Source organism: Pristis pectinata, chromosome 4 (assembly GCF_009764475.1).
Source record: "Pristis pectinata isolate sPriPec2 chromosome 4, sPriPec2.1.pri, whole genome shotgun sequence".
NCBI lineage: Eukaryota > Metazoa > Chordata > Chondrichthyes > Rhinopristiformes > Pristidae > Pristis > Pristis pectinata.
Window position 1 is genome coordinate 37,846,678 of NC_067408.1, and position 18,532 is coordinate 37,865,209.

The 18,532-nt window shown below is 38.2% G+C and overlaps 1 protein-coding gene across 1 annotated transcript in view; it reads right to left on the minus strand.

The window, feature by feature from the left end:
• Nucleotides 1–18,532, minus strand: part of pde6a (phosphodiesterase 6A, cGMP-specific, rod, alpha) — a 45,125-nt gene that overhangs the window by 17,016 nt on the left and 9,577 nt on the right. The window contains exons 4-15 of the mRNA XM_052013662.1: nucleotides 16,827–16,967; nucleotides 16,643–16,717; nucleotides 16,491–16,555; nucleotides 12,426–12,492; nucleotides 12,223–12,270; nucleotides 11,928–12,077; nucleotides 11,706–11,849; nucleotides 11,528–11,593; nucleotides 10,993–11,139; nucleotides 9,010–9,117; nucleotides 6,283–6,392; nucleotides 6,109–6,196 (exon numbers count right to left, since the gene is read on the minus strand). Coding sequence (XP_051869622.1) covers nucleotides 6,109–6,196; nucleotides 6,283–6,392; nucleotides 9,010–9,117; nucleotides 10,993–11,139; nucleotides 11,528–11,593; nucleotides 11,706–11,849; nucleotides 11,928–12,077; nucleotides 12,223–12,270; nucleotides 12,426–12,492; nucleotides 16,491–16,555; nucleotides 16,643–16,717; nucleotides 16,827–16,967 — 1,209 coding nt within the window. The remainder of the gene's footprint in view (nucleotides 1–6,108; nucleotides 6,197–6,282; nucleotides 6,393–9,009; nucleotides 9,118–10,992; nucleotides 11,140–11,527; nucleotides 11,594–11,705; nucleotides 11,850–11,927; nucleotides 12,078–12,222; nucleotides 12,271–12,425; nucleotides 12,493–16,490; nucleotides 16,556–16,642; nucleotides 16,718–16,826; nucleotides 16,968–18,532) is intronic.

Here is an 18,532-nt window from a genome sequence, read left to right on the forward strand (position 1 = left end):
TTGTACCTGCCTCAACCACCTCCTCTGGCAGCTCGTTCCATATACTCACCACCCTCTGTGTGAAAAAGTTGTCCCTCAGGTCCCTTTTAAATCTTTCCCCTCTCACACTCAATCTATGCCCCCTGGTTTTGGACTCCCCTACCCTGGGGAAAAGACTGTTACCATCCACCTTATCTATGCCTCTCATAATTTTAATCATTTCAATAAGGTAGCTCCTCATTCTCCTACGTTCCCAGGAATAAAGACCTGGCCTGGTCAACCTCTCCCTATAGCTCATGCCCTCTAGTTCTGGCAACATCCTCGTGGTTAAATTGGGAAGAGTGCAGAAAATATTACATCTTTCCTATAACAGGAATACAGTGCTCCAAGTGCGGCCTCACCAATGATTTATACAACTGCAACATAATGTCCCAACTCCTATACACAATGCCCTGAGCAATCCCATTCTCACATATTTTTCCTGTAACCTAATCTCCTCATGTTCCCATTAACTCCACCCCCCCCCCCCCCCCCCCCCCAGGTGCTACCACTCATCTACACACTGCGGTAATTTATAGCAACCTATTAACTATCAACTCACACATCTTTGGGACGGGGAGAAAACTGGAACAACCCCATGCAGTCATGGGAGAAGGTGCAAACTACACGGTCAGGATTGAACCTGGGTCACTCGAGCTGTGAGACAGCAGCTCTATATTGCTTGTTTTGATTTTCAGATCCCATAAGAAATCCAAATTCCTGTCAGTCACACGTACAGGAACACCTGCTCCAGACACATTCTGGCCAGTTCCAGAGTAATCAGTTATTTCATCGCACTATAAAAAACTGTTCACTATTACCAGTGCCCACAGAAAGTAAATATTCAGAATTTTGAATTTGCTTTAATTTTGAGAAACCATAAATGCTGCATTGTGGAAAGTAAAATTGGAGAGTTATAACATAGGGAACACATTCAATCACTTAATCCCCCATTGCACATCTAAGGTTAGCATTATCCTTGGTATTTTCATTTCCATCAACAATCGTTCCATTATTCTCCCTCAGACTCTTTAATTATCCAGAATAGCAACCACGAGGTTAATAACAACAGCCTTGTAAAATCATAAGACCAAAAATTAGACTGCATGGCAGGATGTTTTTGTCTGCAATTCAATCTCAGTGAAAAATAAAATGTAATGAATAATTTCATTTTTCAGAGTTAAATGTCGAAGTTTCAAAATTTCTTAAGAGGCCAAGTGGTCTACTCCTAACTTCTAGTTCTTATGATACCAGTTGATTGCAATGGAATAAAGGCTAGCAGTATGGGCTGGTAATCTAATGTAAGAAGGGTGAGGTGATGCATTTTGGCAGAGGTGATGGCAGAGGGATATTAACAATGGCTCACTTTTAAAGAACTTGCAGTAACAGAGGGACCGGGGATTCAAAAACAGAGATCTTTAACAGTGGCAAAATATATCGGGAGAGCATTAAAGGATCTTAAACAAAGTATCACAGATGCTGGAATCTGAGATAAAAATAACACATATTGGAAATAGTCGGCAGGAAAAAACATGTGCAGGAAGAGAGAGAAAAAAGTTAATGTTTCAGGTCCATGACCTTTGAAAATTGATCAAAATGAAATGCTAACTCTTCTCATACAAATGCTGCCTGATGTGCCATTTCCCCCATTTCGTGTTTTATCTCGTATGGGATTTGGGTTTTACAAATAGCCCATTGAAGACAGAGATGAGGCTAAATTGTTTCTCTTGGAGTCTTTAGAACTCTCATCCACATGGGATAGTGGAAGCAGTGCTTTTGAATATTTTTAAGGTGGAGATAGATTCTTGATAAGCAAGGGGATGGATGTTTACGACGAGTAAACAGGAATATATGTAATTGAGGTTACAGTTAGGTCAGCAATTATATTATCAAATAGAGTGGGTCAAGGGGCTGGATAGCCTACTCCTGCTCTTAATTCATATGTCTGCATGCACTGAGTGCAAAAGCAAGAAAGCTATGCTGAAGCTTTAGAAACCACTGGTTTAGCCACGGCTAGAGTATTGTGTCCATTTCTGGTCACCAGAACTTAGGAAAGATGTGAAGGTCCGTGAGAAGGCACAGTGGAGATTTCACAGAATGATGCAACCACAAAATAATTACAGCATAGTAAAAGGCCATTCAATCTGGGCCAGTATGTACTGGCTCTATGTATGACCAATCCAGCTCGTCCCACTCCCCCTGACCTCTTCCCATAAACCTGCATATTCTTTCCTTTCAGATGGTTATCCAGCTCCCTTTTGAATGCCAGACTGAATTTACTTCCATTTCTACCCCTGGCAGTCTATTCCAGACCCTAATCACTCACAGTGTTTCTTTTTCCCTTTACGTCACCTTTTTTGTCAATCATCTTCATTTTATGTCCCATGCACCTTGACCCACCAACCACTGGGAACCACTCTCCATCTACTCTGGGTATATCCTTTAAGATTTCAAATACTTCCAAGAGATCTCTTTGCATCCTCCTCTGTTCCAAAGAAAACAACTCTTGCTTCTACAATCTATGCAAATAACTAAAGTCCTTCGTTCTTGAAATCATTTTGGTAAATCTCGTCTGCATCCTTTTATAAACTTACATGTCTTTCCTGAAGTGTAGCCTCCAGAACCAGACACAATATTCCAGGTGTGGCTGAAGGACTGTTTTATAAAGTACTTTCTTGATCTTGTGCCCTATGTTCTCAGTTTTTAATGCCTGGAATTGTATATGTTTTTTCAACCATCTTTTCACCCTCTGCTGCAAATGTCAACGAACTCTGCATCAGACCTCACCCAGACATCTCTATTCTTGTACCCCTTCTAGAACTGTGCCCTTTACTCAATTACCTCTTCTTAATCTTGCTACCAAAATGTAACATTTCACATTTCTCAGGGGTAGATTTCACTTGCCATCAATCCGCCCATTCCACCAGCTTGTCCATATTGCCTTGAAGCCTATTATCATCTTTCTCACAGTTCACTACTCCTCCAAGTTTTGTGTCATCTGCCAATTTGGAAATTGTACCTTGTCTAGATTGTTAATATTTATTCTGAAAAGTAGTTTCCTTGAACCAATTCCTGGGGAACTCCACTATAAATTGTACAAAGAACAACCTTTTGCTACTGTTATCTGTTTTCTGTTGATTTTCTACCTCTGTTGCAACAGCTCCTTGTACTCCATGGCCTTCAGTCTTGATGACAAGACTATAAGGCAGCATTTTGTCAAATATCTTTTGGAAATCCTTAAATGCCACATCAATCAATGTTCTCTGTTATTTCATCAAAATATTCTTTCAGGTTAATTAGACATGATTTGCCTTTAATAAATACTTGTTGGGTTTCTTTAATCGATCCACACCTCTCTAATTGACTGCTAATTCTGACCCTGATTATTATTCCAGAAATGTTCCCAACACTGAAATTAAACTGACTGGTCTATACTCACTGTGCTTATTGCTACAGTAACTGAAAATCAAGAAAAACTGCAGGAAATATGAAATATGAACAGAAAATACTGAAAAAACTCAGCAGGTCATGCAGCATCTGTGGAAAGAGAAATAGAGTTACTTTTAACTTTCTTCTCTCTTTCTACGGACACTGTATGACTTGCTGAGAGTTTCCAGCACCAACTGTGCTTATTCCTACACTCTTCTTTGAATAACACGCATAATTTTCCAGTCCTCATGCACCACCACTGAATCTATAAATGTTGGGAAGATTGTGGTCAGGGCCTCAGCAACTTATGATGCATTCCAACTGGATCATTTGATTTATCCACTTTAAATGCAACTAGCCTTTTTAGTATCGCTTCCATATCAATTCTTAGCCTATCATAATTCATAGCCTATACACTTTCCTTTGCTGTCTCCAGTGGCATCCTCTTCCGAGGCAAATTCTAATGTACATCTTCAGCACCTCTGCCATGCCCTCTACTTCCATTAGTAGATTTACTTCTTGACTCTTAATATTTTAGGTTTCCCTTCTGTACTTGCTGCCAATCTTTTCTCATGTTCCCTCTTTGTCTTCCTTGTTTGCTTTTATATTTTCCCTCTGAACTTTCTGTAATCACATGTGTTAACAAGATTGTATCCAGAATTTTTTTGCCTCATCTAGTTTGCTCTCTATCTTCTTGGTAATACGGGGAGTTCCAATTTTAATTTCCCTACCCTTCTCCCTTATGGCAATGCATCTGGACCGGAGCAGGAACATGTTCACCTGAAGGGCCTTCTGTTGTTCAAATACCGGTCGCCTGCAATACTTTGATTCCAGTTTACCTGGGCCTGATATGTTCTCAGCCCATTGAAGCTGACTCTGCCTTAAATGACTACTCTTACCTTGGAATGGTTTATGTCCTTCTTATAATTTTTTTAAACCTTATAACACTCTGATCATCATTTGCCAGGTATTCCCCCTGTGCTCTATTTAACAAGGCTCACCGCCAGAGTCATATCCAGGAACACTGCCTATAACTTTAGGCATTTGGGGGAAGTAAACCTGCATGGCTACATGCTTAGAGCAGGGGAATGAGACTTATTGGACTGCCCTACAGGGAGCCAGCATGGACAATGGACTGAATGCAGATACATTCAGCTGGCTGCCTTTAAGCAGACATAATTACAACATTTAAAAGGCATTTGGACAGGTACTTAGATAGGAAAGGCAAAGAGGGATGTGAGCCTAATGCTGGCAAATGGGATTAGCATAGATAGGCATCACAGTCAGTATGGACTAGGGCCTAAATGGCACGTTTTGGACTGTGTGTTTCTATGATTCTATGAATGTCTTCCTTCAATGCCAAATCTCTGACCCCATGATTTATGATCGCAAGATGCAAAGTGATTGTTTCCTGTATTCTCCATGAGTTGGATGCATTAATGCACGGAGCAGCCCCATCATGCACAGTGCTTTTCAATGGCTGCAGCACGTCATTGCCTTTCAGTTTCAGAATTTTCCTCCAAGCATGGGGGAAGCAAGCTATTTATGTAGAATCATCCCTTTGCAGTGCTTGTGAGGCATAGCTTAAAGGAGACCTGTTTATGAAGGTCCCACCACAAGGAATTGAGCGTGGGATATCTTCTTCAAGTAGGATCTCCTTTAAGTATTATACTTACCCTGTCTTAGGCCATCCAAGGGATAAATGTTGGCCAGTCCAATGAGACATCTCCTTTAACTTGGGATTTTTTTACATTTATTTCAAAGAATAGATAGAGTCTTTGGCATTCCATCTAGAAGATGGCACTCCCAACAGTATCAGACTGAAGATTGTGCTGAAGAATCATTGTTTTGAGTGAACCCAGGATTTGTTCTGAGAATTGAGCATTGAGTCTAGGCTGGTTCTTTAGGCTGATTCTGTGGTATAACTTCTCAGAAGACAAAAGAAAATTACATTCTTTTGAAATGGATCCTCAGGCAGAAATAAAAAAACAGGAGAATAAGGATAAGGTGAATTTGATTAAGAAACATGTTTGACAGGAAATATATAGCAACCTATTCAAGGAGGAACACGAGTAAGTATGTAAGAAATTTTGAGTGAATATAAACTGGCATGCTGTTTTGTTAGTAAACTTGTTATAATCATGTAGGAAAGGGAGCACTTACATGGTGCAGATATGTCCATTCTGGTTATGATAATTGATCTGGTCTCAAAATGATAATGAGAACTGATCTGTTGTCCTGTCAGTAAAAAAAGGTGGCATGGATGCTAATGGATGGTCTTATGATGGCATCAAATGCGGAATAAATGACATTTAATTAAAAACAAACAAAAGACAAATTTCCATACATTTCTCTGTAAGCCAATGGTTATTTATGCATTTTTAATGCAAATACCCACAGGTATACCAGTCACTAAAAGGATTATCAGTGAATGATTTTGCTATTGTTTTAAATTTTATTTAATATTAAGTGCATCTTATACTCTGACTTAGTTAATATTTTATACGTAATAATGTTAATATAAATGGAATACTTTAAACTGGAAAAAACAACTCATTCTATTCACATGTTCCCACCACCAGGAGACTCCTCTTCCAACTACTCACTGCCATTCCTTCTGTCTTCCTAGTAAGGGTGTGAATTACAGCACTTATGACATACCTCATCTTGCAGCAGGGTTTTACTGAACTCCAAGTGATGTCGCTCCATAATCGATGTACCATGAAGTTTTGCCAATGGATCCTGTGACCTATTGAATTAATGCAATGCAATTAATGAGTGTTCCTTACAAGAAATCCAATACCACATGATGTGCCTTTGGTAGTGGCTACTCACTTCATTTGATAGAGGTTGTTTGTTCCTCTGTGATCAATATCATGGCAAAATGCAGCTGTCACCATGGCAAATGCCTCCAGATCTGTATAGTAGGCTTTTAGATTTCCAGTCTAAAAAGATCACAAAGCAAGGTTAATGGTGCAGAATTTGCTGCAATGGATCGTCTCTTGATGTGCCCATTAGCTTTTTATCATTACCCTGAAACTGTTTATGCTACATGTGGAAATACAAACTGATAATGGTATGGAAAAAGCAATAGGCAATTGAAACTTTGATAAAGAACAGACAAGAACCAAACAATGGGAAGACAGGAGTCATTCTAAGTGCAGAAAGAAATAAAGTAAAAGATGGGTCACAGAAGTAAGATACATCATGGAAAAGAAAGAAAAGGTTTAACAAGGCATATTTAGAAGTAGGATATGCGAACAAATTATTGGCATAAATAATTGAAAGTCCAGGTTTAATGGTTCCCAATCTGTGACAAAGTGGTTGAGAAACATTATAGGAATTTAAAATTTAATGTGAAAAGGGTTCTACTTGAGTAAAGCTTCAACTTTTTATTGCAAGTCTATTCCAATTTACTGTGAAATTTAAGGGGGTATTCAGCATGATGTTTTTAGGCTAATGGCAAAGTAGAGCAAATTGTTCAGCAATTTGTGATGATTTGAAACTCCCAGGGTACCTATTCCACATTAAAGATTACTTGATGATCTACACCGTTCTCATAGTGTGCTCATTAAACTTTACTTTCCCAGCAATTTTGTCCAGTATGTTCTGACAACTAAGTGTATATTTTTAATCTTCGCCAACCAAATAACAGTGAAATAAAAGTTGGTATCACATAGCAACAGCAGCACAATGAAAATTTTTTATTTAAGAAACAAGTGAAAGTGAAAAATATATTGCAATGTAAATCCTCACAAAAAATTGGTGTACATTTGAAATTAGAATTTTATCTAATAAATTTCATTTTGTTAAATCTCATCTGAATTCTCCGGTAATTGTATAGCAATAGAAAAATTACATTTTTAGGGAGTAGATCAGTTCAATTTTCCAAAGTATAATACTTTGTTCTGTTGAGAAGGCATATTGCAAGTCTCAATGGATGCATGTTTCATTATTAAATCAGGATGAACATGGTGAAGAAATTTGTTACTCCAACTAATTCCAATGGGTTCCATTTAGGTTTTAAGAAGAGTTTTTTTGATACTACAAGTGACCCCAGTGTTTACTGGGGGGCGAGGTGTAGGGTTGCGTTCCTGGAAAACAGTCTATATCACGATTTTTCCTCATCATCTATGCATGCACCCAGAAATGCAAGTTGAAAAAAATTTTGTTTTATTTATTTACTTCTTTCACATAAACTTCACACAAATGAATTTTATTCCATATCTCAGATTTTTGGGTAGTGATTTGTGAATTCTGTAAGGGAGACTTTCCGTACCTAAGTGGCCTGTGTTTAGAGTCTATCTGTTTTAGGGATTTGAGTGATTCAGATTTCTTGAGGGAAGATAAATATGATATGAACTGGCCTTGTGCAAGGCCCCACAAGTGATGCAAAGCCTTGGAAAAAGTGCTGAAATGGAGGTTTTGAATAACAGAGGTAAACAAAAACAAGGAGGATTTGAAAACAAATTTGAGAATATTAATATCAAGACGTTATTGGAAGAGGGCAATAGGTGAACAGGACAATGAGAGTCAGGACACAGGCAGCTGAGTTTTAGATGCATGCAGGATTATGGAGGATGGAAGACTGGAGATTTGGCAAAAAGAGCATTTGAATAATCAGGGTACATATAAAAATTGCTGCAGCAGAAGAGCTGAGATGGAAAACAGTCAAATGATGATATGGAGGCAGAATTGTTGATCTAGGTTAAAAATAAGGAAGTGAATAACAAAACTAGTACTGAATAGCCCAGAAATTCTTGCTTTACTCTTTACCTGAGTTCCTGCTGCAAAGTCTGTCTTTCATGTATCGGAATGTGACATCAGCATTATACATGTCTGCACACATGCACGTTCTACTTAGGCTTTCTTCATTCCTATCAAACTAATCAAATAAAGATTCCACCTGTTTCAAGAAGATAATTACGCTGCCAATGCTGGAACCATCCTGGAAATCCAATACTATCAAAAGGTAGAATTCAGGCAAAACAAACTTCTGCTCAGCTTAATGGTCCAAAGCCTGCCGAAAGCACCTCGGTGCCCGTACACACTGCAAAAGTCATGCACTTACCTGATATTTGTCCAAATGTGTAAACCTACTGTATAAAAGCATCCAGGATCCATTCTGTGAGGCTTTGAATGGTGGAAGGGTCTTGCATGCTGTAATCCAGTCACGTGAATGGGTTAGAACAAACCCTCCCCATGAAACTGATGAAAAAGGTTTGACAGACAAAGCCAGGCTCCCAACTTTGAAATCTGTCAAACATATCAAGACTTTTGCATGCACTTAAGTGGCAGGGAAATTAACTTGACAACTTCATGAAAATGACCAATTAAATGGGTCCATCTTTCATTTCTCAGATTGGGTATGATAGAAATTTATCTTCAGTATCTGAAAGATTATAGTCCCCTACTGAATAGAGTTCCATCAGGTTCAACAGAAACAATGTGTAATACACAGTACCACAATACTGCACATTTCTGCACAACAGGTTAATTCAGGTTAGATGGAATATAAAGAAACTGACTTTTGATTGGAAAGCCAACAAGGTAAATACTTACTGTGAGTAGTGTAAACATGGTGTGTCCAACATTGAACCCGTGCCGCCAGTTGTGATAGGTGATCTTTCTGTATCCTTTACTCAGTGAATACATAAAGCGAACTAATACCTGCGGCATGGCAGAGATTTTGTCAGCATTATACTTTTTACTTATGCAGTAGTTTTGGGATTAGTTGATGTTCAAATTCATATCAGCTCATCATGCTTGTCATAATTTATGATTATACTCCAAATCTCCAGACTACATCTTTTTTTTAATTCATTCATTTTTGGGGGGGGGGGGATCTAGGCTTTGCTGGCAGACCAATATTTATTGCCCATCTCTAATTGCTCTTGAGTAGATGGTGATGAGTTATCTTCTTGAATCACTGCAGTCCTTCTGGTGAAGGTACTTCCCTACTGCTGTTCAGGAAATTCCAAGATTTAGGGGTTCCATAGATGATTAAGGAATGGTGATATATTTTCATTTCAGTATAGCATTCAGTTTAGAGAGGAACCTGTGGCTGGTAGTACTCCTATGTGCCTACTGTCTTTATCCTTCATGGTGGCAGAGGCGGTGAGTTTTGGAGATGTTGTTGCAGTAGTCAAGACAAGTTATCAGAGTGCATTTTGTAGGTGGTACATACAGGAGCAACTGTGCTCCAGTGCTGGAGGCAATAAATGCTTTGAGTGGTGAATGGGGTACCAAGTTGCTTTGTCCTGCATGGGTTTGGGTTTCTTGAATGTTGTTGGAGCTGCACTTATCCAGGTAAGTCACACTTATGAATTCTGCCTTGTAGATGTTGGAAATACTTTGGGGTTTCAGTAAATGAGTTACTACAGTATCTGCAGCTTGTGACTTGCTCTTTAAGCCATAATATTTTGGTGACTGGTCTGATTGAGCTTTTGGTCAATGGAATCCCTAGAATGTTGATGTGGAGGATTCAGTAATGGATTTCCTTTAAACATTGACTGGAAGTTGAAACATTGATTGCTAAGCAATTTCAGATGTACTGAGATTTTGAAATATTATCTTTTAAGAACTAATTACAGGATCTTGGAATGGCTTCTGTTCATTGCCTATCTGTGCAACAACCCTGCAAAGGATTTTTGGGCTAGGTGAGAATAGTTAGTTGCCGATATGATGACTGACAGCATGGCTGGCCTAACCAATCTATAGGCATCGGACACAATGTTATAACTAAATTAGCACCAGCAACACCCAAACAACATGTGCTACATGGGTGAATCTTAAGATCTATAATTATGGAATCATTCAATCTAAAAGTATAGAAGGGGGCCATTGGCTATCATACTTATGTTGTTATTTTGAGAGAGCAGACATGGTTATTTCCACAGCCATGCTTAATATTCATAACCTCAAAAGTTCCTCATCCTCAGTACTTGTCTAATTCCCTTTCAATTTTCTTATTGAATTGGATTACACGATTTTCTTAACTAGAACACTCCAGGTCCTTGTAACTCTGTTGAAAAAAAAATCCCTTTATTTCCCTTCAAGATCTTTGTCTAAGTATTGGTACTTAGTAATTGGTATCTAAGTAAAGATTTTTCATCTACTTGAAAACCCCAATTAGGATTTAGAAGTAATTAGGATTAGTTCTATCAGTTCCTCCATATCCTTTCCAATTCCCTTATAATTTGTCTGATGTGTAATACACCGTTTTGTCTGCAATATCCAGTCTACAGTCTAGCACAATGTCTTTTCTTTCATATTATAGTCTTCTGTTTATAAATCCCAATCATCCTATTCTTCTTTTACCAGTTTCACAATTTTCCTAAGGATTTTAATCAGGTACAGCAAATGTTCTTTTAAAGTGAATTTGCTGTTTAAACATCAAACAAGGTCCATAATATATATGAGGTGATGGAATTTTCCAATAAGATAATTTTGTATCTCAAAGTTAATAATTACTATAACCTATTGAATAAATTACAGCAAGGCTGAGAGTTATCTTAATTGGTACAGGGCAATAAATAGACTTACCTCCTGAGGTACATGAAACTTATCAACCACACCAAGCTCATAATACATCTGTATTCCACACTTTACAAGATCCAATGGAGACCATTCAAAATCACAAAAGTGAAATTCATAGAGTTCTGCTTCTTCAGCATCTGGAAGTTCTTCATACTTTTAAAATAAAGAGGTAAATAGTAGTAGACTGCAGGGGAAGTTTCTACAGGGCTCATCTCGATCTACTTTTACTGAAGGCCTGGAGAAATTACATAAACAATTTGCACTGTTCCTGAGGTGGCTTTGTTGATTTTCTACCAAAATTATAGTATGATGTCAAGTTTAGTGGTGGATGGAAGCTAAGGGTGAATTCTTGCAGGGATAGCAAAAACAAACCTTCAAGTAAAATGGACTGCAAATGGACAATCAAAGGGGCCATTTATTTTTAATAATCATTGCAACGACATTTTTGTTCAGCTGTTTTTATTCGCTATGTAAGTCTTAATCAGAAGCAAATAAGAATACAAAAGACTGAGCAATTTTATTTGAAATGCTACCTACTCACCAATAATTCTTGAAGTTCTTCTTCATCACATTCATGTGGTTCCCGCTCAAGGTATTCTCTAGTTTTCTAATAAGGTAGTGACATATTGTCGGTGATATAATTTCAAAGTCATATATCAAAGGAAATATAATTTCAATACACATTTTCATAAAACTCTTTATTAATTAATCTGACATACCAATACGTCCTGTATTTCATCTTTAGAGCATTTAACGTGATAGTTAACCATGTCTTGAGCAATGTCTTTTCGGTTTTCTAGCTTGTTCATTTTGTCATATGTATCAGTATTCAAAACAGACCACCCAAGGAACTGTGTCAGGGCCTGAAAAAGATAAAGAACTGTCAATAGCTGCATAATGCCACTTAATTGGAATTCTAATGGTACATCCTTGAACCTTACTTCCATCAGAGTTTCATCCATTTCGTCAAATGGCTTTCCATCCTTTCTGTTGTAAAATGTAGCAACCCCCACAATTTCCTCTTTCTTGTTTACTATTGGCATTGACAGCACATTCTTAATAGTCCATCCCAAGTTATCAAGTGGCTCTTTCTGTAAATGTTATACAGAATTTAATTAAAAGACTCCTAGGGTTTTTGTGATTAATGTAATGTATTTAAATAATTCAACCATGTAGTTTTATGCAGATAAGCATTAATATCTATGTAAGTAAACATTATATATTGCAGGTTCCTACCTGAAACTGAAAGAATTCATCTGCAGCTGCATTCATAATATTGCATATCTGGAAAAGATAACATATGAAATGCAGACATTTTTCCCCTTAATCTAATTTCGTTCTATTTTACATTAATGGTAAATAACTTGCTTTGTAACAACAAATTATATTTATATAGCATCAAAACAATATTATACATGGTCAAAGACCACTACACTTACAAGACTAGTTTCAGCAACATATGACGGCAGTCCACTAACTAGGGCCCAATGATCTGCGGGAGGATTCCTGAAGAAAAGGAAATCTACAAATTAGCTTGAAATGATAGGTCAATTATTTCTATGTTTTTACAAGTGTATATCTAAACAGACTAATGCCAAACAAGTCTAATGTTTAATGAGCAAAGGAAAATAATTTCTGGAAATCCGAAAGAAAAACAAAATCAGCATGAACTTTGTAGGATTATGTCAGCTGATCCCAACACAACTGCTAGCCTTGAATAACAGAATAATATAATCACAGGAAATCATTTGGCCTATCATGCCCATACACGTTTGCAATTTTAGGACTTCCAATGCAGTAGTTTTGCTACTGCACTCCAATGCTCAATTCGACAATGTTATCACAATTCCCTACCACTTGTGGTTGGAATACACAAGAAAATCTGCACCAAGTTGAATCTAGCAAACTTCTTATTTCAGTGGAAGGGAACATTTGTGAGGGATGAGGTTAAATGTTTTTAAGCAAACTCAAATAATTAGTAAGATGTTATAATACTAAAACTAAATGGAATTAATTGGTTTCCTTTATTTTTAATTTTTTTAGAAATATGTTGTTAATTTGAATTGCTCTTAATAAGTTTAACGGATTTGAATGCTTCTGAATATCTCTCTCTAATTTTCCTTTTTACCATCAAGCCAAAGTCAATCGAGTTAATGATGTTATCACCTTCTTTATAACCACTACCAATTTCAGTGGAAAATGCCCAAAAGCAGTTCCCTTTTGAAAACTTTTCAGGTGTCCTATGTAAATAAATTCTAGTTCTGCAACCCCACATGCCTTCAAGCCTCCGAACCAGCCAACAACTAACTCTTCTTTTGTGGGGGAAAGAGTTATATTGGCTCTGATAAAGGGGGACCGGAGATGTAGAAATACTTGAAATGAAGGAGAAACTATCATAGAGGAAAGGGCTATGTATAAAATAAAACATAATTAACAACTTACTATTTATATTAAGTGAAATTAGTGAACTTTGCATAGCAAATGAAGTACTTTTGAAGTGATGTAATAAAAACCAAAACCACTGTTAATTTATTTTAAAGAAACTTCCTAAAATTGATTTACAGTACCTGTCTTTAATACTTGTTTTTAAAGATTATGGGGCATGAAATTTCAGGTCTGCAGCATCCATTGATTGGATGCATGGGCATCAAATTGTGCTGCACAGATGTGGTATATCTCATATCCTCAACCATATTGGCAAGGATAGTAAGCACAGATATTAGACAAGAGAAGCTTGGACTTCTTTTTCCTTTGGAGCAAAAGAAGTTGAGAGGAAATTTCCTAGAGGTACAAGGTCATAGGTCGTTTGGACAGGGTAGATAAAGAGAAGCTGTTCCATTAGCAGATGGGTCAAGGACCAGGGAATATATATTTAAAATTATAGACAAAGGGCACAAACAGAATGTGATCAGTTTTTAGTTCCATGAAGTACTGATGATCTGGAAGTTACTGCATGTACAGAGAAAAATCCCTAACCCTTTAAAGGGAGATTTGAAAACCTAATTTATAGGACTGTGGAAAAAGAACAGTGAATGGGCCAGATGTGATTGTTCTACCAGGAGCTGACAAAGGCTTGATGGGCCAATTAGCCTCCCTCTGTGTCACAGCAATTGTATGATCTTATAATTGTGTAATAACCCAGATGGTATAGCATTGATATCAAAACTTAAAACATTGCAATTACCAAACTTGGATTCAATGATCTAGTTATTGTCATATGTCCAGATCACACAGAGCACCTACCCTATAGCATCAATCTGTGCTACTTAAAAGAATCATCACAGGTTTTTTGTTGATGGATTGTGGACACATTAGTTGCTGTGGAACTCTAGTATAAAAGCTCTCTTATCTGTCATGAGCTGAATATGTCAGATGCATGTTAAACAAATATGCTGATTAACAATGTCAGTTCAGGGGCTTCCTTGGCCCTGTCCCAAAATTGGTCTGGGTGTTCCCTCAGTATTGTCCCCATGTTGGCCATGGTGCTGTCTCTGAAGTGCACACCCAGGGGCATGTTGGTCAGTGAAGTATTGGACAACCAAACTTTTACTGTAGTTTGTCTTTGCAGAATTGTGAAGCCTACAGCAAAGTGTGCAGGAATTATATTTGGACTTCGAGCTTTTAGCCCGATAATGATGTTCCCAGTCATGAGGCATTTGCTGAACATTTCCCTCTATGTTTAGTATGATAAAGAGAACAAAAAGGGGGCCTGGAGAGGAGAGAAACTGTCAGAAAAAAACTGGCAAAGGAAGGGGACCCAGTGTGATCCCATTCACAAAAGGTTTGCCAGGAACAATTCTCTTATTGCATGTCAGCGAGGAGTAATGCTTAGGGATACTTAACTTCACCATTGACTGTGAACTGACAGAGAACTATTACATGCTGTAGCCATTAACAGGATCAGGACTGTTGCCAAAGGCAGGGAAAGTCAAAGTGGCCATCACGTTGACTTTCTAGATTGGAGGAGTGAATGAACATGAGCAACATTGCAGAGTGTGTCGAAGACCATTTCAAGACAAGCACTAGTCCACGAGGCAGAACTCATCTCCTTTTCCCCTGACAAAATGCAATAATCAGAAATGGCATTTTGTGTCCATAAACTCTTTGCTGCTGGTGCTAAGCAACAGAGATAGAAACTATCAACAATTCATCTTTTACTGAAGGAAGCCAGTTTCCAATTAACACCAGTGACTGGTACATCAGTGCATTGAAAGTCATACCACATGGTGCACTCAGTTCCTAATACTATCAAATGCCCATATAAAGTAGAATACTCTTTAAAAAATGTATACTACCAACTGTTTGCATATGTAAAACTAAACTATCAGCAAACAATTCAGAAACATGAAATTAGACAATCACTACTCATATACACTGTTGTAAATCTAACCTTTCTGCAATTAAGACACCAGTGGCGGCCACATTTGAATCCAACGACTTCGATGAACACAAGAGATTTCACTCCTTTAATGTACAGGTAGTCTGTGACCATGAGTCATTATCTGATTACTGAGTATCAGTCATAATACTTGCATTTCTAATAGTCTTCTATGCCCTCTAACTTTGATTTATCAAGCCAGACCAAACTGCAGTTTCCTCATACCACCTGGCTCTTGATCCAGTCCAAATCCCATGCACAATAGAAAAACATGTACTGAAGAGCCAAGCTAACCCTGAGACATCGCTGAGCAAATTATCACCTTTCCCAAGCAAAGCTTCAGCTGTCAACTGCTTTGGAGATGACAAAATAGACACCAGCACCTGTCTCCTAATTCTTCACCTCTATTGTGTGCTGTTCATTGTTGCAGTAAAGAGGACCCAGCGCCTGCCAGCAGCTGTGGAGGTGGAGATGAAGGAGAATGGAGAAGAATGAAGGAAGCAGAATTTAACCCAGGTATTACAAGACCAGTTGGTTAAACTGGGATTTTAGTGAAGACAATGTGAATACTCCATACACTCCCTATCCTAGAGTCACAGTCATAGAGTCATACAGCATGGAAACAGGCCCTTTGGCCCAACTCATCCAATGTTGACCAAGGTGCCCACTTGAGCTGGTCCCATTTGCCTTCATTTGGCCCATACCCCTCCAAAACTTTCCTATCCATGTATCTGTCAAAATGTTTTTTACATGTTATAATTGTACCCGTCTTTACCATTTCCTCTGGCAGCTTGTTCCATATACCCACCACCCTCTGTGTGAAAAACTTGCCCCTCTGGTCCCCTTTAAATCTTTCCCCTCTCACCTTATGCCCAATAGTTTTAGAATTCCCTAACTTGGAGAAAAGACTGTGACATTCCATCTAATTTATGCCCCTCATGATTTTATAAACCTCCATAAGGTTACCCCTCAGCCTCCTTCGTTCGAGCGAACACAATTCCAGCCTATCCAGCCTCTCCTTATAACTCAAGCACTTCAGTCCTGGCAACATTTCTGTCACTGTGAAGTAAATCGCATTGACTTAGGGAAGCATAGATTTCACTAAATCTATTTAACACAGACTTACGGGATGACTTTAATTTCTTCTTTTCCATGAAGGATGTAATCAATTATTTTGTAAAAGTTTATTTCCTTTGGACAAAAAAAACAGAACAAGTCTGAATGAAAATATCAAAATTGTAGCAGTAGTTTTTGGATGGAACTAATAGTAAAACATACCCTTCCATCAGGGGTTCTTGGACCATCATACTCTGGTACTTCACCCATTTGTACTGGCCAGAGATCAAAAAACTCCTATAGATAAATAAAACCAAATAAAAAAAGTTATTTGTACATATAACCTTAATGTGAATAAAGATATTTGAAGTACATGATGCAGAATTTGATGGAGAGAATGCAAAACCTTTTCTTTCGTCATGTCTAGGAGTGCAACTGAGTATCTTTCACAGTTCAAAAAGCCACGCACAGTGTAAAGGGCTTTGTGAAACTGTCGTTCAATATCAGTAAGTTCTTCAAATACTTTGCTTGCAGACCATAAAAGTACCTGTAGAATAAAAGCAAATAGATGTCATTGTAATGTAGCTGTAATGTAATTCCAGAGATATTGATAACTGATGGATTATCTGTCCCAACTATGTCATATATTGACAGTAACATAAAACGTCTGTCCTGTGCCAAGCACTCTAATGAAATTATGCTTCTTCCTCAACTTTACAGTAACACTGTTGTGATTTTTTTATTACTATGTATGGTGTTCCTAGTAGCAGTTCCTAGGAAACCCACTGAACTCTTCCCTCCAATCTGAAGAACAACCTTTCTCTTCTACCCTCTGTTTCCTTTTGATTGGTCAGTTCTCTATCCATGTTGCTACAGCACCTTTTATTCCATGGTCTCCAGTCTTGATGACAAGTCTATTATGATGGCACTCTATAAAATACTTTTTGGAAATCCATATGTGCCACGTTGACATATTTCTTGCTCTTATGTGACTTCTCTTTCTAAATCCCCTTTGCATCTTAATCCTCCCTTCCAATGCTAGCTTTTTCAGTCCGTGTGCATGTTAAATTAGCTTAAAATATCCCTCCAGAGCACTTAAGAGTGGCATGTTGGTACAACAGGTAGTGCACTTTTCTCACAGCTCCCGTAACCTGGGTTTGATTCTGACCTTTGGGTGGAGTTAGCACATTCTCCATGTGATCATATGGGTTTCCATCAGCTGTTCCACTTTCCTTCCACATCCCAAAGTGTACTGATTGTTGAGTTAATTGGTTACTGTAAATTGCACTCAACGTAGGTGGGCGATAGGAAAATCAGGAAGGTGTTAATGGACCTATGTGACAGAATAGGTTATAGGGAAAGAAGTGGGAGAATGGGAATGCTCTGAGAGCTGGCGTAGGCTCAACGGGCTGAATTGCCACCTTCAATGTCATAAGGAAATATGAACCTAGAAAATATGAAGTAACAAACATCCCCACGATGATATTAATCCCAGCACTGTTGTGGTAAAATATGTCTGGCCTGTACTAGTCCCACCACCTCAAGAACTGATTCCAGTCGCCAGAAATCTTAAGCCTTTCCTCCTGCACCACCTCTTCAACCATGGATTTATCTGTGGTCTCCTTCTATTTCTATGTTCACTGGTGCATGGCAAAAGGAGAACTGTTGGGATCAGAAATTCTGAGGGTTTGCCTATTACTCTCTTTCCTACTTGCCTGCAGGACCTCAGTTCTTTTTTTCTACCAGTGTCATTGGTACTGAATATGGACCACAATCTCTGGCTCAGCCACACCCCTTCCAGAATTTTCTGTGGCCATGCGATAATATCTTTAGCCCTGGCACCAGAAAAATGGCATGTCATTTTAGAATCACGCTTGTAACTACAGAGACACATATCTGCTCCCCTAACTAGAATCCTCTTCAATATTGCTCCTGTGACCTTTCCCTGTATTCCAAAACCATCCATGGTACTGTGGTTTTGGCTCTACCTTCACTATCAGTCAAATCCTTCCCCCATTAGTACTCAGAATCGAACAGTACTCGGAAAATGAGATGGTTTTGGGTGTCTCCTGAATTATCTGCCTGGTCTCTTTTGTCTGCCTGGTGGTCTCC